Below are 22,560 nucleotides of genomic sequence, written 5' to 3'. Positions count from 1 at the left end.
GCTGATCAGCCTGCCCTACATGTCATCAAATAGCAATCAGGGAACCTATTTAGACAAAGGAAAAACATATTTAAAGGTTCTTCAATGTACAGTAGGAATTATTGGTACAATATAGCAGCCAAAAAAAAAAAAATGCAGCTATCTCAGGCTTCAGCATTAGAATGCTTAGAGTAAGAGCAATGATATTCCTACTAGAGGCAGACCACAAAGGAAGTATTCTTTTCTATTCTGAACACCATATTTTAGGAAGGACACTGAAAAATAGTAATTCAAATAGAACAGAATTTTTAATATAGTAAAGGGAGATGTTATGTGCCTTTTTGCATCTGTTGTGCAGCCAGGTAGTTCAGTGGATTAGAGCAGTGGTCCTAGAGTCAGGAAATTCTGAATTCAAATATGACCTCAGATACTCACTAGTTGTATAACCCTAATAGATATTTAATCTTTACTTAATCCACTGGAGAAGGAAATGTCAAATCAATCCAATATCTTTGCCAAGAAAACTACTCACAAGGTGTCAAAAAGTTGGACATAAAGAAACAATTGAACTAATCCATCTGTTACACAGGATTGAGGGGAGTTAGGATGATTCCAAAGAGTCAAGGATCCAAAAACTAGTCCTTATATACTTAAAAGATTCTTTTCTGCCCTAGCAATTTGTGTGTGAACTTTATAGGTTTAAATAGATTTAACCTGTTTTTATAATGAAAACCAAATAATATTAAATAATTTATTTTTGCTCAAATTTTCAATTTAGCAAAAGGTCAGTACTACCTGAATTACAACAGCGCTTCAGGCCTTAGTTGTTCAGGCAACATTAGCTCTGAATGGTAGGAACTGATTCCTACTACTAACTTCTCTTAATTTGTCCCCTGTACCATTTTTTGACTTTGTTGAATACTGGTTTAGATAGTTTTGTGTCTCCTGGTTCTGTCCCTGATTTAAGATAATTACAATTTTAGATTTAACCTCAATGTGATCTTGAATTGAGGTCTTATCTCAAGTGCATCTAGCTTTCTGTTTCTAGTTACCACTTTTTTCTGCCTTAACTAAAAATTATGGATCAAGAGATCCCCATTCCTTATTCTGTCTCCTGTTTTAAAGTCATAAATAGCCCAGAGTTTTGAATGATGTTCATTTGGTAAAACTATGCACTTTATAAAAGGAGCACAAGATGAGGAGTCACACAAACTCATACAAATAATAAAAACCCTAATATGATGTCTACAGAATTAAGAAATAACAAAGACTAAATAGGCATGCCCACAGACAGCATAGTTTCTGGTGTCAAGTGCTAAGTAGAAATGGATAAATCTAACCTAAAATCTAATCTTTGCCAGAATCAAGAGATTTACTGGTTATTGGCTAATGTAGAGCCTTAATCTGGAACAACTCTATGTTTCCAGCTTTATCTTCTAGTATTTTTTTTTAACTTTTATTTGTGTGTATGTATGAGGGGGGAAGGAGTGGCATAATTGGGGTTAAGGGTCTCACACACAGCTGTTAAGTGTTTGAGAACAGATTTGAACTCAGGTCCTTCTGACTTCAGGAATGGTGCTCTATCAACTGTACCATCTAACTGCCTCAATATCAAGAATCTTTAGATTTTTCATATTGGTTTGATGGAAGGGGTTGGGGGGCAGATAAGGAAAAAAGAAGATAGAGTTGGGAATATGTATTTATATAGTGTCTACTATACTGAGTGTTAATTTGATCTTCACAACAAACCTGGAAGTAGGTACTGTTATTATCCCCATTTTACAGTTGACGAAACTAAGGCAGACAAATTAAGTAACTTGCCCAGCCTAAGCATTGCTCAGCTATTAAGTGCCTGTAAATTCAGTATTCTATCTACTCTACCACTTAAATGCCTCTATTTAAATAAAGATCACTTTTATTTTCTCAAAATTGAGCCATTTCAATTTACAACCCTACTTACATGGAAGGAGCTCATTGTTAACTGAATGAAGAGTCTTATATGTCTTGAAAAATCTTCAACTTGTTCATCAGTGACAAAGGAGCAGATTACCTCATATACACCCAGCAAAGGAATAAGGACCAGTGTTGATCTTGCCAACCTAAAAATTGTAAAAAGAGTAACTTAAATATACTAATATTCAGAAATGCAAATCAGTAAATTGGAGACATAGTGATTGAGTTCCATATTGTAATTATCCAAACCGGTTGCTGCTACACTATACCCTCTTTTTTACCCTTTTCTAGAATTTTGTTCATTACTCCTGATGGGAAGAAGAGGGAGAAAATTACAAGACATTTATTGTCAGCATGCCACCCAGCTCAGGAATTTCCCCAAGCAGTCTTTATCTGGTATTTGGCTTTTTTTTTTCCCTAAGGGGTAAAATATAGGTAAGTCATATCACTTTTTAGCAAATGGTACTTCTAGAACTATGGGAGTGGTTGGAAGTTTTATAATAAAGATATATAATTTTTCAAAATTAATTAATTAATTTAAAGCAAATACAAATTAAGGAAAAAAGACATTGCCATGTGTACAGCAGAATATGAGAGTATTCAAAATATGAAGCAATAAATTTTCATCTCAAGAAAACCTATATAATAAGTATTATACATTGTGTTCAGAGCTGTCCATTTTTTCTTTGCATCCTTGTAGGTTTCCTTTTGTTCTCTGCTGTGTACTTTTTACATTATTCTTCTCTCCCCTTGACCCAAGAAAGCTACAATTAAGTACAATTTTTTAAAATAAATATATGTGTATATGTATATACACACACATACATAGATATCTATAATCATACACATATATATTCATCTATGTAAGACCGTACTATGCTTGTTGGTCTTTTGTTTCTCTGAAGATGGATAACATTATCTTTCATAAGTCTTTTCATATTTTCTAAATCCACCAACTCATCATTTCCTATACCACAGCAATATTCCAACCTCATACTGTCTAGTTTTCTTTAATAGTCTAAAATAATATTGATTAATATAACTGTTATATAGTTTCTCTATTTTCCTCTTTTGATTAAATCTATTTTAACTATATCTGAAGTCATGATTATTAGCCCTGCTTTTTTTATTTAATAAATTCTACTCAGGATTTTTATTATTATGTATGTCTTGTTTTCTATCCCTCCTTATTCCTCTGTTTCACTTCTCCCTACTACATTGCCTTCCTATTACTTAACCTAGCCTCCCCACCAAGAATTTTTCCATTATCCTCTCCTTTTACCCTTATCCCCTTACCATTAATCTACATACCCTTCTATGACTCCACCATTCTATTCCCTTATCCTCTTATTTCTTTATAATTTTAGAAGACTTTTATTCTCTCTTATTCCCTTCTATATATCCTTTTAAATTATTCTTTCTTTAATCTTGATCTGATGTGAATATGATTCCCTCTGAAAATTCCTCCCTTAGCCTCTTCCCCTTCCCTATCCTCTTACCCTCTTATTTCTTTCTGAATTTAGAAGTTACACCCTTTGAGATATGTGTGTGTGTGTGTGTGTGTGTGTGTGTGTGTGTGTGTGTGTGTGTGTATGTATTGTTCCCTTTTTAATGCATTCCCAATGAGAGTAGGGTTCCAGAACTACTAGCCCATCCTCAGGTTTCCTACAGTTTTGCTTTTTAGAATCACATCATTCTCAGCTCTACCCCAATCTTTCTTTTAAACTATCCAATTACTAATGACTATCTTAGACATGTGGTTTACATTTCCATATGTAAACATAAACTATTTGTCCTTATTGAGTTCCTTGTAATTAGTCTTTGATGTTTACCTTATATTTCCCTTGGATTTTGCATGCCAAATTTTCTATTAAGTTCAACTCTTTTTGTAACAAAATCCTGAAAGTCTGCGATTCATTGAATATTTTTTTTCATCTAGATTATGCTTAACTTTTTTGATTATGATATTCTTGGCTTCAGCCCCACTTCTTTTGCTCTTTGATAGTGCTCCAAGATTTGCAGTATTTTAATGTGGCTGTTGCTAGGTCTTATGTGATTCTAAGTGTGGCTCTGAAATATTTGAATTGTTTTTGTTTGTTTGTTTTTTTCTTATTGCACATGATGTTTTCTCCTTGAGCTGGAGGTTTTGGAATTTGGCTATGATGTCCTTGAAAGTTTTCCTCACAGGATCTCTTTCAAGTGGTGATTGGTGAAGTTTTTCCCCCTATTTCTATATGATTTTATCTTTTATCAACATAAAAAGAATTTACTGTTCAAAAGATAACTTGAAACAAAGAAGAAAGCTGTGAATATTTTCTCCAAAAAAAAATTTTTTAGAAGCTCACATCATATGAAATATTTTTCACACATTATAACTGTGAAACTTATCTCAAAATTCAATTTATAATTAAACATTTCAATCTGTGGCAGTTATCATATCAAAATACAGACATGACATGAGGCATCTTCTTTTGAGAGGCTGCAGGGGACATTTCTTTTCAAACTTCCATTAACTTAGTATTGCTACTACTTGGTAGCACATATAAACAGAATTATCTAACAAAACCATAGCTCCCCTCAATCCACACCTATGCATTTGGGAATCATTTGGGAAAAGGATATTTCCTTGCCTCTGGCAATATAGAAGGACTATGCTGATTATAACATTCCTCACATAGTTCCTCTTCTCCCTACTCAGAAAGCTATCATCTTAATTTAGACCTATCTCCTTCATAAATTACTGAAATAATATTCTAATTAGTCTCTCTGTATCAAGTCTCTCCCAATTCAATCCATTCTCCACTTGACTGCCAAGGCAATTTATGTGGAGTTGAGATCCAATAATATCATCCTCTACTCAATTTTCCACTGGTCCTTCAGTCTGGAGATCATAGGATGACTGACTAGGACACACAATACCCCTTAGATGCCGCTGCTGCTGTCTTCCCCTCCTTGCCTGATCCCCCAGTGAACTTAGGGACATCTTTATGACCCTTGTCAACTTGAAGTAATTACAAAAGATGAGACCTTTACTCTTTTACCTCAAATGAATTTGGGGGGACTGCTTAAGAGGGAAAATGATGCAAATTGTGTCCTCCTGACTTTGGGGGGGGGGGAGCAATGGGGGTAAACTCCGAGAAACTCTCCTCTAGGAGAGACCCACCCTCAGGGAATCAAGATAAGTAGTTTCATTCAGTTGGAAATCTTAGCAGGGACTAGTTGCACCCTCTATTGAGTTGAAAATTAGTTCAGGACAACACCCAGTAGCCTGAACTTAAGTGGTTTCATTCAGTTGGAGATCTCTCATTCAATTTTGAATGGAAGCCGGAGCCTCAGATGACTAATATTTATTATTTCTGGAATTCAGACAATTCTGAACTCCAAAGTTCTACAAAAGTCTGAAACAGGATTATGCTTTGCCAAAGAACCTCTCTTTTTGGCACAGCAGCCTGCCAGGACTCTTGCCTACCATAAAGATAGTCTCTTCTCAGTGTTAATCTTTTCCATTTTCTCTGATAGGACCTTACCCCACCAAGAAGTCTGTCTTCTTAGCAAAGCTGGCTTCTCAGTACCAACAATAAAAATCCCTTTTGCCATTCAGATTTCAGGTTTGTAAATTCTTTTGCATTGGATCTGCATTTCTGACCAGAGGGGATTCCCCACCTCAATTCTCTACCACTAGCCCTGCATCAATTCTATGAACATAGATCTAGATTAGAAGGGACTAACAATAAAGGCTTCATGCTCTCTAACATGTATAATGTATCTAACAAGCTATTATGTAACCTTTACTTGAAGATTCACAATTGTGCTGAAGGCTCAAATACTTTACAATCTGAATCAGTTTCTTATTTCTTCTAAAGAATATGTGGTTCTCTTTTTGAGGGGAGAATTAATAAAGTTCTTTTTTTTTTCTATTGTTTATTCAATTCTCCTTGGAGATTAAGGACTACTCTGTATGGTGTCTATAGATATCTAGAAAATGTCATTAAAGTGATAAATGATTAGAGGAAACTGCGCAGAACTCTTCTGCTTTACAAAGATTTCAATATGTAATTCTGTATTCAACCCTGAATCATTTGCATAAGACTCTTTTTATTGGTAGACAGGATCTTTCATGCTTCTATCAATGACAAAGTGGGCCTGAGGGCCTGGGAGAATTGAGACAGTCTTCTTCTGGCTTCCTGCTTCAAGAGAAGATACATGTGATTCCAAATTTTTTTTTTGGAGAGAAATCTTCTTATGCTTCACTTGAATTTTGTACTGAAAAGTCAAATTTTTTATTCATCTCGGTCTTTTCATCAATAATGCTTAAAAGTTCTCTATGTCATTAAATATCTATTCCTCCCTTCCCTCCATCTTCCCACTTGCCCTGAAGAATTATATTCAATTTTGCTGGGCAGGTGATAACTTGGTTATTATCCTAACTTCTTTGTTCTCTACAATACTTCAAACCGTCAGATCTTTTTATGTAGAAGCTGCTAAATCTTGTGTTGCCTGATTGGGGTTTTATATTTGAATTGTTTCCTTCTTAATACTTGCAAGATTATCTGCTTAACCTAAGGGCTCTGGAATTTAGCTATACTATTCCTGAAGGTTTTCATTTTGGAATCTTTTTCAGGAGGTACTCGGTGGATCCTTTCAGTTTTTATTTTGCCCTCTGATTCTAGAATATCAGGGCAGTTTTCCTTGATAATTTCTTGAAAGATGATATATAGGCTTTTTTTTTTTTTTTTTTTTTTTTTTTTTATCATGGCTCTCAGCCAGTCCAATAATTTTAAAATTAACTCTCCTGGATCTATTTTTCAGGTCAATTGTTTTTCCAATGAGATAGTATATGTTGTGTTTTTCTTCCTTTTAGTATAATTGTTTCTTGATTTCTTATAAAGCTTTTATTTATCTCCTTTACCATTTGGGGAATTCTACTTTAAATTTTTTTTTTCTTCAGGGAATTTTTGTGCCTCTTTGACCATTTGGTATATTCTGTTATAAGGTATTATTTTCATCAGTGTGTGTGTGTGTGTGTGTGTGTGTGTGTGTGTGTGTGTGTCCTTTACCAAGCTATTGACTCTTTTTTTCATGATTTTTCTTGTATTACTCTCATGTGTCTTCCCAATTTTTCTTCTACTTCTCTTACTTTATTTTGAAAATCCTTTTTGAGCTCTTCCATAGCCTGAGATCAGTTCCTATTTTTCTTGGAGGCTTTGGATGTTGGAGCTTCAACTGTTATCATCTCAGCAGGTATTTTGATCTGCCTTGTCATTATTGTTACATTTTATGATCAGATTTTTTTTTTCTGTTGTTTGTTCATTTTCTCAGCCTATTTCTTAAATTTTAACTCTTTTTTCAAACAAAGATCTGCTTTTAGGATGGAGAGTACACTGCCCCAAGCTTCAGAGAATTTGCACAATTGCTTTCAGAAATATTCTAGAGACTTATGTTTCCATTTCTTTCAAAGTGCTATGATCTAAACAGATGTGCTTTTACTACTCTCCTGGCTCGTGCTCTGGTCTGTGAGTGATCACAAACACTAATTTCTGTCCTAAAACTGTGATGAAGATCCCTATTCCACTGCCATTATTCAGTGTGCTAGAGCTCCTTCTCACCCTGGATTGCTACCCAAGAGTATGACCTAGATTTGAGTTTGGGCAATGAGTTCTGCCCCCAGTGCCAGCAAAAAGAGTCTTATAATTTCCTTCTGATCAGTTGTTCAACATCCTTATCATCTGTGGACTGAGAGCTCTGGAAACAGACACTGCCACTACTGATTCAATGCCTCCCAAGTCCTGCTCCTGATTTGCTGGGGCCTGCTCTGTACTGATTCAACCTGCACTGGGACTATGCTCCACTCACCCAGGTGCAACAGACCTTTCCTGCCAATCTTGTAAGTTGTCTTTGGCTAGAAAATTATTTTATTCCATTTTGGGGGGGTTCTGCTACTCCAGGAATTGCTTTATGGCATTATTCTTAAAGATAGTCAGAGGGGTTTAAGGGAAAGATTAGGAGAACCACTACCTTTTCTCTGCCATCTTGGCTCCACCTCTGTTACTTTTTAAAGTTTTATTACTGCCTTTTCTTTTTATATTCCAATCATTTGCAGACATACTTGCATCATTCACATCTCATAATTTAGTGAGCCTTTCCTTCTATCAAAGAAAAGTAGTTAAGCAAAACGGGCTTGCATAGCCTCTATTTCTGACACTGGGACAACATTCTACACCTACAGATTATAATACTCCATTTCTACAAAAAAAAAAAAAAAAGAAGAAGAAGAAGAAGGGAATGATTTCCTTAACTCTTTTGGGGAGAGGGGGGGGGGTTAATTGATCAGTATGATTATATAACATTTGACTTCATTTTATTGTTATTTGAATTTACATTGTTACAGTCATGTATATTGTTTCCCTCTTATTTGATCCTCACAACAACACTGTAAGGTAAATGCTATGATTTTTCTTTTCATTTTGCAATTGAGAAAGCTGAGGCAGACAAAAGTTGATTTGCCTAGGATCACACAATTATCTGAAGTTGGATTTGAACTCAGATCTTCTTAACTCCAGGAAAAGCATTCTATTCACTGTGACAACTGTCATGAGGATAATATCTTTAATACTTAATTCACTGGGTTATCGTAAGGATCAAATGGGATAATATGTATAGAGTGCTTTGTAGAGATTAAAGTGATATATAAATGTCAGTTATCATTATGATTATTCCTTTCCTGAAATATCCTGTTCTATAAAGCTTTGGATGCTATATTGGTTTAAAACTATTATGCCTGACAGCTTAAGAATATAGATTCTTATCTACACCAACAGACTTCATTGTCCACTTACCTGTATTTATAATCACTGAAGCACATTTGATGGGCTTTAAGCTTAGATATGAGCAATCTCAGAATTTTCAGGAAGATGAAGAAATTGACCTATAAAAAGAATAAACATGAATAAGTAGCATATACAGAACCTTGGAAACAATTACTCTCAATCACTTACTCTCAGACTGCTAAATCAAGATACTATGTAGATCACTACCACATCTCTACCTTGAAATACTTTTCTTTCTTCTCCATTTCAAGAGTTCTTTCTCTGAAAAAAAAAACAAACAAACAACTTCCCTACTCTTCCTGGTAGAAAATATTCTTCCTTTCCCATTTCTTATAACAATGCCTCTGAGGACCTGTCCCTGGTGCTTATACTAATTTTCCCATGTATCCTTCCAATTTGTCTGTAATTCTTAGGGATTGTGTCTTTTCACCCTTGTATTCCCAGTACCTCACACTGTGTCTGGGACATAATATGTTTTTAAAAAACACATGTCAATTTGGAAACCTAAGAGAAATTTAGTTCTCAATTGATCAGGTGATAAGCATTTAGATATTATTTTGTTTTACTTCTTTCATTTCCTTTCTTTCTCTTCCTTCCTTCCTTTTTTTTTCTCCCTTCCTACCTCCCTTCCACCTTTTCTTTCTTTCTTTCTTTCTTTCTTTCTTTCTTTCTTTCTTTCTTTCTTTCTTTCTTTCTTTCTTTCTTTCTTTCTTTCTTTTCTTTCTTTCTTTCTTTCTTCTTTCTTCTTTCTTTCTTTCTTCCTTCCTTCCTTCCTTCCTTCCTTTCATTCACTGCTTTTCCAGATCTCTGATCTCATTCATCTAATGAGTTTCAAGTAAAGAATAGCCTCTATCAATATAAATTAATGGCTGTTTTGCAACTTAAGAGAATTGCCTGGACTCATGATGAAAACTGCTATCCACATCTGGAGAAAAAACTGATGGAATCTGAATGCAGCTAGAAATGCATTACTTTTTTACTTTATTTTTATAGGAATCATTTACAACATGACTAAAAAATAGAAATATGTTTTACATAATTGTGTGTGTGTGTATATATATAAAACTTATGTTGAAATGCTGATTATTATCTCAGGGAGGAGAGAGGAAGAACATTTGAAACTCAAAAAAAATTTTTAATGAATATTAAATCTTTATATGTAATTACAATATAATTTACATGTAATACTATACATTTGCATATATAGTGTTAAAAATACTATATATTTTTAAAAAGAGCTAATTCTCTGGTAAGAGGTTAGGTTGACTTGCCTAGGATCACATAGCCATTATGTGCTAGAGATATGATATAAAACTAGTTCTTCTTATCTTTAAGAGTATCTCCCTTTCCACTATACCACATTGTTTCTCACTACATCATATAATCCTATTCTAAATACCATGAATTAAAATACTAGAAGAAACATTGAAAAATCATTTTTGCATTTTGTTTGAAGGAAAGGCTCCGTTAAAATTAAGTGAAAAATTTGAGGAAGATACTATCATTTTTCCGAAAATCTCTACCATTAATAAATTCCAAACCCTATAATCAGTAATTTAAATGTTAGTACTTTAAATGTAAGATTTTTGTCTACCTCAGACATTAATAGTGTCTAACTCCATTATACAATCTTAGCAAATGCCACTATTTTGACCCCATAACATCTATTGGAATTATTGTTAATAAGAACTCATCAATGGGTAAAGGGTAGGAGGATAGTAATGACTTATAACATTACTAGTGCAGATCCACAGAATTGCCTACAGAATCCAAGATAGCAGCTGCTGTCTGGGAATCCAACCTACCAAAGTGAATGCTACACAGAAATATTGATATGATTCTTAAAGCACCTTTAATTTAATAAGTTCATTTCCTCTTAGGTCTTCCTTTCAAGAAATGCAGAGCAACTTTCCACCTCTGATTCTGTTGAAGCTGGAACACCATTTAGGAGGCTATTTCAATAATTTGGGAAAGTGGTGATGAAGCCTCTCTCCTTCCTTTTCTCAGTGCCTCTATTTTTTTTTTTGTCTCTCTCTCTCATTTCTGTATATTTCTTTCTAGAGACAGCCAGATAAGATAATGAATAGAGTGCTAGATCTTGAGTCAAAAATTCATGAGTTAAAATGTGACCTCAGACATTGATCAGTTGTTGTGACTTAATCTTTGCCTGCTCCTATAAAATGAGAATGACAATAATATCTATCTCCCAGAGTTGTTTTGAGGATAAAATGAGATATTTGTAAGTCACTTCATAAATTTTCAGGTGTTAAATAAATAATGTTATTATTTCTCTCTCTTTGTATACACATATGTGCATATGCACATATACACATATACATATGTATGTATGAGGGCAGATAAATGGCAGAGTGAGCCTTGAGTCAAGAAGACTCACCTTCTGAGTTCTAATCTGAGCTTAAAGACTTATGAGTTGTGTGACCCTGGAAAGATTACTTAATCCTGTTTGCCTTAGTTTCCTCACCTATAAAGTGAGCTGGTCACCTGTTGGAATCCTTACAAAGTGTTAAGTCATTAGAGTTGATAGAGACAATAATTATCTAATTTAGCATGGTTCAGTATGATTGATCTGATCCTATGAGGAGATGTTATGGGCCAGAACTTGAAACAAAGTACTAAGTAGAACTGATAGAAACAATGCTTGTGTTCACACCTTTAGAGAGCTCATATAAGCAAGAAGCTCTTAGGGCCAGAGAGCACTCTGGGACGATAGTCTTGTTCAGCCCTGGGACCAAACATGGATTATTTGGTCCCAATAAATCTCTCCATTTAATAAACAATTAAATTATTCTCTAATCTCTGTCTTGCTCAGGTTCTCTGTCATTACGCTATCTCCCTTATGCATGTGTGGGTCAGAAACCATTTAACAAAAAAAGACTGGAGAGATCTCTAGAAGCAAAGCAAAGTTTATTATACGGTCTCTCGAGAATCGGGTGTCCTACCCATGGAGCAGACAATCGAAGGGAGGAAGCACTGGAAGGGGCAGGGTCAAGGCTTTTAATCCCTAATGCAAATTCCCCCTCCCACCACTGACCCTCATCCTTATTGGCTGAGGATCTTACATTCTAAACATGCAAACTACCCAAGAAATTGAACTTGACCAATAAGTACACAGTTGCCCATATTTGGTTGAAATAGGGAGGATAACAAGAAGGGGGCTTAAGTATGCCCTTAGGGGGATAACAGGGAGGAGACTTTAAGTATGCCCTCAGGAGAATAGCAGAGAGGAGACACTTTAAGTATGCCCTTGATTTAATGCTTAAAGTCCTTCAGGCCTACTCAAACTTTGAAATAGATGAAGTCTTACTCGATTTTCACAACTGTCTTGAAAGATCTCACCTTATCTCATTCAGTCCCCCCTCTTATTTATACACTGAGATCTCTTCAACATCTTTATACAATAAAATATACAAATTTAGTTTCACACAAACTTCCACTTCCTCAGCTAACAAATAATCCAGCCCAAGGCTGTTGTAAAACAGCCTCTGTTTGAGTAGCTTGGTTAGCCAAAAGATCTAGTGCCTCAGCCGTCTGATTGGTGATAATCTCTACAACTACTTGAAGTTTAATTATCCTGTTCAACATATATATTGGGGTTCTATATCCCCAACTTCCATCTTGAGTCCAAGTGGCTGGCTCATACTCTATTCTCTCTGGAGGCCAGGCGTCACCCCAAATGGTTGCATTTGCATCTCCAGTCTGAGTAATGAAGGTATCTAAACTCCATTTCTCTCTTCCCAAATCATCATACAACTGAATCCTAAGTATTGGTTTGCCTATTCAGGAAGAAAGAAAAATTTAGGCCTTATTAGTCCAATATAGCAAATCCCTGTCCAATTAAAAAGTAGGTGAGTATAAGCAGTTAAACCACAGATCCAATGACCCATTAGAATAGGTTGTTCCCTCGAACAATTCCTTGTAAAAGGGCAATATTGCTGGTCTCTTGTCCCTAGGGGACCTTCCCCTACAAAGGTGACATACTGACATTTCCATAGACCCTGCTCCTTCCTCCTACAATTGGCAACTGGCCATTGACCTATTAGGTTAGAGGTATTCCAAAATGTGGGAAACAGAGTCCCATGTTTCCCAGGTGTCCCTGGGGTGACATGGTACCAACCCCATTGATGTCTAGACAGGTAAAAATTTAAGTTTTCCAGATCTTTGCAGCCTCCCTCGTGTGTCTTAGAGACAGAGCAGACAAAGGAAGTCCTTTGTCAATCTGCAGCAATTCCTCAGGAATTGTGCCAGAGCTCCCAAGAGCTCTAAACAATGACTGCAATATCCACTTGACAACTGCAGTGTCCACTATAGATAAGGAAAGAAAAAGTCTTTTACCTTGTCCAGAGTTAAGTCCACTCACATACATTATTTCCCAGCTTCACACTTTGCCCTGTTTAACAAATCCTATCTTCTGTCAATGGCCACTGATATTTCTCTTCTAAGTTCCAGAAAACAGTCCCATTATGAATCTGGGATCAGTTACTAAGGATCCAGGCTGGGCTTAAGGGTATAGGTACCCATGGCCATTAGCTCAGTCGTTGGGATCCACCACAGATCCAACAATTTGATAAGTTAAAAGTTGTCCGTATATTCTGCATGAACAGGAGGAGCTGGTTCTCATCTCTGGAAGATAAAGGTCTGGTTTATCTATGGCTATCATGAGGAAATAGGCAGACCCAAAGGTCAGGGAAAGCCCCATGAGAGTTTCCCAAAGTAATTCCCAAAGTAATTAATGTAAGAAAAGGCATACAGTTACAATGCCCTGGATTCAGAATTTGTGTCCCATTCAGTGGAGGTCCCCTCCTCAAATGTAATTTAAGGTCTCCCCATCTTCCACTCGGATAAAGGTGGCACCACAAGTCTTTTTGTTCTGGTGTGGTGTGTCCAGCCTCGTTCCTGGGTGCAAATTGCAGTGTCCAAGAGGTCAGTATTATCTGGTAGGGTCTGTCAGGGTCCGTCCCAGCACAGAGTCAGCTTCTCATCCTTCCAGGAATGGATCAACACCCAATCTCCACCTGAATTCTATGAACAGGGAAACCTAGAGGAGTCTGAGCTATTAACCCTTTTGTTGAAGTCCTTGTAAATGTCTTAGCAATGATTTAACATCTCTTAAGAAATAAATCCTTTGACTCTAAGATAGGGTCCAGTTTCCCATAGGACAAGCCTAGAGAGGATGACCATATAATAATTCCTAAGGTGAAAGCCCAATTTCTCTACGTGGCTTGGTTCTGATTCTGACCAGAGCAAGAGGAAGACATTTAGTCCAAGGTAGCTGGGTCTCTAAACATAATTTAGTCAGTGGCCATTTTATTTCCTGATTCATCCTTTCTACTTTTCCAGAAGAGGGGGGATTGCTAAGGGGTGTGGAGATCCCAAGTGATTTGATCACATTCTGCAACATCTGGGCAGAAAAATGTGTTCCCTGATCCGAGTCTATCCTCTCCACTATTCCATATCTGGGGATAATTTGTTCTAATAAGACCTTACTGTCGAGGCAGTTGCTCGGGCTGAGGGGAATGCCTCCACCCATGAGATCAGATGGTCCACTATGACCAGCAAGTATTTGAGGCGACCCACTGGTGGCAGCTCAGTGAAGTCCACCTGGATGCTTTGGAATGGTCTGATTCCCAGCGGTCAGTCCCCCTTCTGGGATCTGGAGTTGAGCAGCCTTGTTAGTCCTTTGACAAACGAGACAGCTGTCCACCAGTTGTCAGGCCGTAGTATATAGGCCAGGGGAAACATACCTTGTCAGCACAGCATCACACAGGTTTTGGACATCCCAGAGACTGCCCTGGTACAGTTGCTGAAGGACTTGCCTCATACTTGCTTTGGTCAGTACCTCTCTGCCGTCAGGTAAGAGCCATCGTCCTTTCAAGTTCCCAACTGCTCTGAGAGTCCAGGCCTTCTCTTTTTCCTTCGGGGTAAAGCTAGGAGATAGTAGACTAGGGGGAAGTACAGGTATCAAGGCCATCATATGAGAAATCTCCTGGTCTCCAGCTCTCTTGGCCTCCTCATCTGCTAATCTATTTCCCCTTGCCTCAAAAGAGCTTCCCATCTGATGTCCCTCAATAACTTCAAGGTTTGATTTAAGGTATACAATTCACAAGTTTGAGCTAACCAATGGGCAGGTAGACTGCCCCTGGTAACAGTGGAAGTCCTATCTCCATCCACAATAGCAAACCCATTTTTCCATTTCCCATCTACCCTTTAGAGGATCCATCTATAAACCAATTTACTCCCCCAGGCATTGGGGAGTCTTGTGAATCCTCTTACTTTCATTTGAAAATCGATTTAACTCTAAACAACAATATTCCTCTGCAGGGGTGGTTCTGTTCCAGGGGACAGGAGGCAGGATTAAGATTATCAGCATTCTGAAATCTGTGAGCTATTTCCCAGCCCTCTGATTTAATATAATTCTTACTTGGTGTGGGACACTTACTATAACACTGCCTCCAAAGGTGAACTTCCTACTCTTTTCTACCAAGAGGTGGTAGCAGCTATTGCTTATACACAGATCAGCCATCCTTTGGCTACCGGATCTAATATTTTAGAAAGGAAAGCCACTAGTCAGGAGCCTTTGCTCCATCAATGCAACATGGGAAGCTGATCCTATAAGACTCCTTCCCTTCACCTAGAATGAATTCCCCTTCATTTCATTTTCTCCGCGTATATAATGGGGAATTGTGTGGGTGTCAAATGTTCTCTTCTCATATAGCCTTCCCCCTCTCCCCCATGATCATGCAAAACATGAAAAACGCATCTGACAACAATATAGATCTTTGATAAGCAAGTCAGGGGCCTAGGATTGGGGTTCCAGAGATAGACCTGCTTTCCATCAACACACAGTGTAGGCTTAATCAGGGCAATGAGATTCCCAGTTTTCTCAAAAGGCAAGGTGGGAGTGGCCCCAAATACTTGGGTGAAGCAAATCTTTAGATAAAGAAACTCTAGCCCCAGGAAATAAAAATGTTAAAAGATTAATAGCAGCAACCAAACTCTGGCCGCAAATTAAAATATCTATTTAAGGCAGTTTTACTTCAGGTAACTGTCCTTAAGTTTTAACCATTCCACCTTATGACCTATGCAGTCACACCTGAATTCAAAACTCCCAGCAAATATTAGCTGCAGTCCCAAAGGATTTTATCTTCTACAGCAATTATCAAGGGCTTCAGATGAATCTAGTTCTCAAGAATTACAGTAAAGGGTTTACAGCTTATACAGCTATCTTTCTTATCTAAGTAGGTAGTTCTAAATTTAACATTACATAGATGATTTGCCTTTAAAATACTCAAATATAAAGAAAAAAAATTCTAAATTGCATGTTGTGCATCCCGTTTCCACATAAAAGAAACTTTTAAATCTTTCAGATTTAACATTAATACTCTCTGACTTACATGAACTGATGCTAAGTGAAATGAGAAGAACCAGGAGATCACTTTACACTTCAACAACGATATTGTATGAGGATGTATTCTGATTGGATTTCTTTGACAAAGACTCAGTTTCAATTGATAAATGATGGACAGAAGCAGCTACATCCAAAGAAAGAGAACACTGGGAAACGAATGTGAACTATTTGCATTTTTGTTTTTCTTTCCGAGTTGTTTTTACCTTCTGAATCCAATTCTCCCTGTGCAACAAGAGAAATGCTCGGTTCTGCAAACATATATTGTATCTAGGATATACTGCAACATATCTAACATATATAGGACTGCTTGCCATCTAGGGGAGGGGGTGGAGGGAGGGAGGGGAAAAATCGGAACAGAAATGAGTGCAAGGGATAATGTTGTAAAAAAATTACCCTGGCATGGATTCTGTCAATATAAAGTTATTATAAAATAAAATAAGATAAGATAAAACAAAAACAAAAACAAAAAAAATTAATACTCTATTCTAAAAAAAAGAATTTTTGGAAATAACCCTATCAAATTATCAGATCAAATTAAAATCCTTCTCTAGATTTTTTATCATCTTCCTTAAACAAGGAGACTACCATGCACGTAAATAAGCATTAAATAATTTGCTTTAGACAGATGGAATCTTAGTAGAAATAAATCACTTTCAGATAACTTATAGTTCCAACAAACTTCTTAGAGCAGACTTGAAAAATAAAAATAAAACATTCAGTTATTAACACCATATAAATGTAGGCTGTTCCTTTAAACAGTAGAAGCAATTGATATCCGAACCAGCAAGGTGTTGCAGCCACCATACTTAATGGGGAAGGGGGATTAGATCACCTGACAAGGTCCCTCTCCATGTGGCCACCCTTCCCCCACTCCACCATGCTTCCCAACCCTTACTTATCACAGTTAACTTTTTTTTAGGGTGCCATTTCCCCAGGATCCAATCTGCCAGTTCAAGACAGGCCCCAACCTCATGGGATATATCTCCTTTTCCCATGGCAAATGGCAGATTCGCTAGGAAATTTGCCTTTTTCTTCCCCATTTCTGGAGAGCTATTTCCTCTCTTTTTCTCTCCCACCATCTCTTCCTGTCCCATCTCTCTCCTTCCAAAACTTATTTGCTTAAACCTTCTCCGACATGTGTTAAATACTCCCAAACCAATACTAGATGCTCCATTTAAATTATTGATTGCTTTTGCAAATCAATCTTTCTTGTACTTTGTCTTTAAGTCAAAGAAAAAAAAATTTTTTTAAACTTCAAGATTCTCAAATAATTGAACCAAATTTCATAAAACTTATAATTGCCCAATAGAGATGACAAATTTTAAGGCATAACTCAGTTACAAATTACCCAATATCTCTAGAAAACACACATCATCTAAGTAGAGAGATACAACCCCAACCTCCCTTAAGGTAAACTACCAGCATTTTGTTTTAATAACCTATATTTTAACTTAAAATCCCAAACACGGCTTTAAATTCCCAATAATATAAAACCACTTTCGCCATCATATTTAAAATAATGAATTTCACCAAATAGCAGTTTCTTTCCCTTGGTCCCACATGGCCCTACTGTAGGTCAGGATACGTGGGAGGGAAAGGAAAAAAGCCATGTCTTCACTCTTTCGATCCCACATACTTCCCCGATGTATAGGGTGATTGTGATCTCAATTGGGATCTGCTAGCGGTATTTCTGGTCAGCTGAAACTACTCCTGCAGTTGGAGGGTTTCTCCTGTCCCACTCCTTCATAGCTGCACCTCTAATTAGTCCCCTCTCCTCTAGTAAGAGGAAAGAATTCAAAATAGACCTAAGTTCTCCTCCTGGCCCCGACGGACCTTGGAGGGGCTAAAGGAATTAAATCCTTTCCTTCTCTTTCAGGTACAAATTCAGGCTTTGGCACCCCAGTCTTCAATAGTGTCTTCACCAATATCTCTCACCCCAGACAAAACAGCAATACCTTATCATCTTTTTCTTTTTCCTTGCTTTTTCCCTATATATTTTGGCAGTTCGTTCCAATTACTTAATTTATCTCCCAAGGGACTATCTACCGGTATTTTCTGATCATTTCTCTCATTTCTCTCCACAAGGGCTGGCTGGGACTGGGCCACACCCATTGAATTTGGATGTAATCTAAATTACAAAACACCCAAACACGCCAATTGTGGCCAATTGACTCCAGTCACCCTAGAAGGCCTAGCCAAGCCTATCCTGTCCAGAGATGCAGCGTTTAAGACTCCAGGCCTCATAGGCTCCTGTCCAGAGACTCCTCCAGAGTTTATGACTCAAGGGTCTCACAGGGGGCTTACCTCTGGGTTGTTGCGCAATAAATTGCTTGACTGATACCTGTTCTCCACCTACCGGTCCGGATTTCTACCTTTTACCGCGGAGTTTCTCCCTTTGCTTTGCTCTGAGTTTCTCCACTTCGGGCTCACTTTACCTTGGGAAGTAAGGAGAAGCCCTGGACGCTGGCAGGCTGCCTAAATCAGAGCAAGGCACTACCCCTCCAGCATCTCAAGGGTTCACCTACTCACCACAAGTAGTGTAATCCCAGAACGAGCCCCCAAAACTGTGTGGGTCAGAAACCATTAATAAAAAAAGACTGGATAGATCTCTAGAAGCAAAGCAACGTTTATTATACGTTTTTGGGAGTCCCACCCATGGAGCAGACAAGGAGGAAGCACCGTAGGGGGCAGGATCAAGGCTTTTAATCCCTAATGCAAATTCCCCCTCCCACCACTGACCCTCATCCTTATTGGCTGAGGATTTTACATTCTAAACATGCAAACTACCCAAGAAATTGAACTTGACTAATAAGTACACAGTTGCCCATATTTGATCGAAATAGGGAGGATAACTAGAAGGGGGCTTAAGTATGCCCTTAGGAGTATAACAGGGAGGAGACTTTAAGTATGTCCTAAGGAGGATGGCAGAGAGGAGACTTTAAGTATGCCCTTAGGAGAATAGCAGGGAGGAGACACTTTAAGTATGCTCTTGACTTAATGCTTAAAGTCCTTCAGGCCTACTCAGACTTTGAAATAGATGAAGCCTTACTCGATTTTCACAACTGTCTTGAAAGATCTCACCTTATCTCGTTCATAGACCTCTAAGAAAAACTAACTGGGCTATTTTGGAGGAAGCAATAAAAGATCTGAACTTTTAAACACCTGGCTGCATTTGGAGTAATTATTACTTTTAACTGAAATGAAGGCTACCTCCAGAAAACCTCCCCAAGAAATCTGCTCCCAGAGAAAACTATTATATTTTAAAGAAGAGAACACCACAGTCACCTTATAGGTTTCCAGGAAATAGCAACAATGGTACTTTAGTACTTTCACCAAGAGTAGGTCATAAAAAATAGGACATGACTAAAATGACTGAAAAACAACAATGTAAGTATATATGTGTATATAAGCACTTACATTGTTTTGAACTTCTTATGAGGACAAACTAAGAGACAATAAACAGTAGGGATTCATATTGGACCTGTGCTTTTTTCAGGAAAAAACAAAACAAAAAATATATATACTTTTAGCCTGGGCCTGGCAGAAACCTCTTTAGATTTGCTACCTAAAGATATAAACTATGAGACTTGCTACCACCAAGGTAAAATATGTGCAAACAAGGTTATCCTAGCCTTTCTGATTTTGACCTTTCATCTGATGGGTCTCCTAACCTTAATATGTTTGGTCATCATCTAATACATTTTTAAAAATCTTCATCTCTGCAGATAAAATTCTACTCTTTGTGGTTTGGCTCTTTCATATGGAGCAGTTTGGAGATGAAAGAAAAGCAGTTTTGTATAAAGAAAAATAACTACATCAGCTATGAAAGGACATAACGTGTAGCCTCTTTCATAGGTGAATAGTGTGCCTCAAAAAGGGGGGAAATAATTTTAGTTTAATGAAAGTTGCTAAAATCCTATTTTATCCTTTTTTTTTTTTAAACAAACAAACTCATGCACAGTAGAGAATAAAAGAAAACCTTCAAGAAAGCAAAGAAAAGAAGGACAGTGGTGAATATAATGTCTTCTATTATTATGTGTGTGAATACAATGTCTATTATTATATATGCTTTCTTAAAATGGAAATAGATTGTTACATATTTTGAATACTCCCTTATGTTCTGCTGTGCATGAGAATGTGTTTTTTTTTTTCTCTTTCTGTATTTTTTTTCTATTTCCTAATTAAGTTTTAAATAAATATCATAGTGTTATGCCACAGTTCTCTTTTATTGTTCTGACTCAGTTTCCCTAATTATCCTGATCCAGTCCTGACTCAGTTTCTCTAATTGTTCTGCTTCAGTTTATAATTATCAGCTCAAAACTCAGTCCTGCAAAACCTCCCCTCCTTCGTTATCAGAATGTTTGTTAAGGATAAAAGATCTTATGTTTTAGAATATCAGAATGCCTCTCCTCATCCCAAGCTATCAGATACCATCTTATCAAGATGCCTCTCCCCATCTCCAGGGTTCCTACACTCATTAGGTCATCCCATCTTTGGAGGCTCATATCACCCTGTCAAAACCCTGTTCCCACTCTCAGCATCCTGACTCCACCCCTGTCTCAGTCTACCCCCTGACTCTGAGCCACATGTATATAGGTCATTGAGAACTCACATTGTTTGCTGGATTCTTGAAGATGATAGTCTCAATTCAGCTCTGGGACCAAACCATAGATTCATTTGGTTCAAGTAAATCTCTCTCATTTAATAAATTATTAAATACTCTCTAATCTCTATCTTGCCTCAGTTCTCTGGCATTACAATAGTTTTCAGTTAGGACTCTCCAAACCCATCTCTTCTCTCCTTCATAACATTAGTAGCAGAAATCTCAAGCAAGACTTCTATCTCCCTGCCCTAGCCTTTTATGTATTCCCTTAACAAACACTTGCAAATATATCAGATAAGGAAGCAAGCTAACCTGTTTGCTAATAAAAGCCCTATATCCTTTTGTTTGGGGCCGTGTAATTTTGATACTGATCCAATGTGGACAAAGTTGACTTTAAATAAATTCTCCAATTGCAAATTGATATTTTTCAACTTCTCTCTATATCTTGGCACAACAATAGGGCAAGGCCTTTTTTGTATGTGAAAAGTGTGGTAGTTTAAAGGGGCAAGGGAAAAGCTTTTATTTGTTGAAAACTGATGAAATATGAGTATTAAAAAAAACATTTTCAAGGATACAAGTTGAGGAGGATGATTCTGAAACCATTGTAGTTCCTGAATTAATATGCATGTAACTCTTATAAAACATAAAAGGAAAAATATCACAAAATGAAAAATCATAAATGTTTGAAAACCATAGGATGATTAAATAAGTATTGTTGATTTAGTCAATTTTTAGCTTATAAATGAAAAATGAGTTTCTCAATACCAGAATACTCAGATTTAAACCATTGAAAGCTGTTTTTTTTTTTCCCTTCCCTTCCCTTCCCTTGCCCAAGGGAAGGCTCTTGGCAATATTTTTAAGTTGCTGGGCTAGTATAGATATACATCTGCATTGATAAAGAGTTTCTTGTTCTTTTTTGTCCTTCATTCTCAAAGAAGACCAAAACATCAAAGAAATAATGCCATGACATGCAAATGAATTGGATTTAAGTGAGGGTAAGCTGTACAAAGTTACCAGTCTCATGTTCTCCTCTGTAGTCAATCCGGTTTCAGTAGCAACATATAGATTAGGATGATCTTCCATGCAGTGGGAGAATTGGCCTTTTAGAGCTAAGATCTTTAACAGGTCTTAGTTTAACTGAGGCAATGTCCAATTTGTGATTCATTCTAGATAAGAATTGAGGCAACGAATGCTTTTACCTAGCCGCCCCCCACCCCCACCCTCCCTCCGCCAAAAAAAAAAAAAAAAATCCATCTGAGAGGAGAAGACCCTTGGGGTTTCTGGCCAAAATAGAAACAATTACTATTATATTCACCCTGAGTCAATCTTGTTTGTTGTTTGTTTGTTTTTTGAGGTTGAGTCAAGCAATCTACTAGCCTCAATTTTTTCAGTAGAATCTTTCATTAGCCTTAATTCTTTCAGTAGACTCTTTCAAGGATTATAAGCATGCACTATCAGCCATTCAGATTCCAAAATTCATTGTTCCATTTACTTGCTTGTTGCATAGCTCTGATTTTACTTGTTATGTAAATTTCATTACTGGTGCTATTTCATTGCTCCAGAAGGAAGTCAATGTGGTTTTTGGATAAAGAACTCACATTTAAAGTACCAACCAGCTCAGTTGCTATTTATGATAAAAACTAAGTGATTCTTAATGTGGATTGTGGTTCCTTTAAGAAACTGTATTTCCTATTGATTTGTGATTCTTTTCAGATTACTTCCAGCTCCTCCAGGCTGATGCATTATCAATTCAGGAAGCTAGAACCTTTGAT

At 37.0% G+C, this 22,560-nt stretch overlaps 1 protein-coding gene across 1 annotated transcript in view; it reads right to left on the bottom strand.

The window, feature by feature from the left end:
* Positions 1–22,560, bottom strand: part of GLP2R (glucagon like peptide 2 receptor) — an 88,896-nt gene that overhangs the window by 21,841 nt on the left and 44,495 nt on the right. Inside the window, exons 10-11 of the mRNA XM_051995546.1 lie at positions 8,769–8,857; positions 1,940–2,078 (exon numbers count right to left, since the gene is read on the bottom strand). Of these exons, the coding sequence (XP_051851506.1) occupies positions 1,940–2,078; positions 8,769–8,857 (228 nt within the window). The remainder of the gene's footprint in view (positions 1–1,939; positions 2,079–8,768; positions 8,858–22,560) is intronic.

Source organism: Antechinus flavipes, chromosome 4 (genome assembly GCF_016432865.1).
Source record: "Antechinus flavipes isolate AdamAnt ecotype Samford, QLD, Australia chromosome 4, AdamAnt_v2, whole genome shotgun sequence".
Classification (NCBI taxonomy): domain Eukaryota; kingdom Metazoa; phylum Chordata; class Mammalia; order Dasyuromorphia; family Dasyuridae; genus Antechinus; species Antechinus flavipes.
The sequence above is the reverse complement of the archived record's forward strand: the minus strand, read 5'-3'. Positions and strand labels throughout refer to the sequence as shown.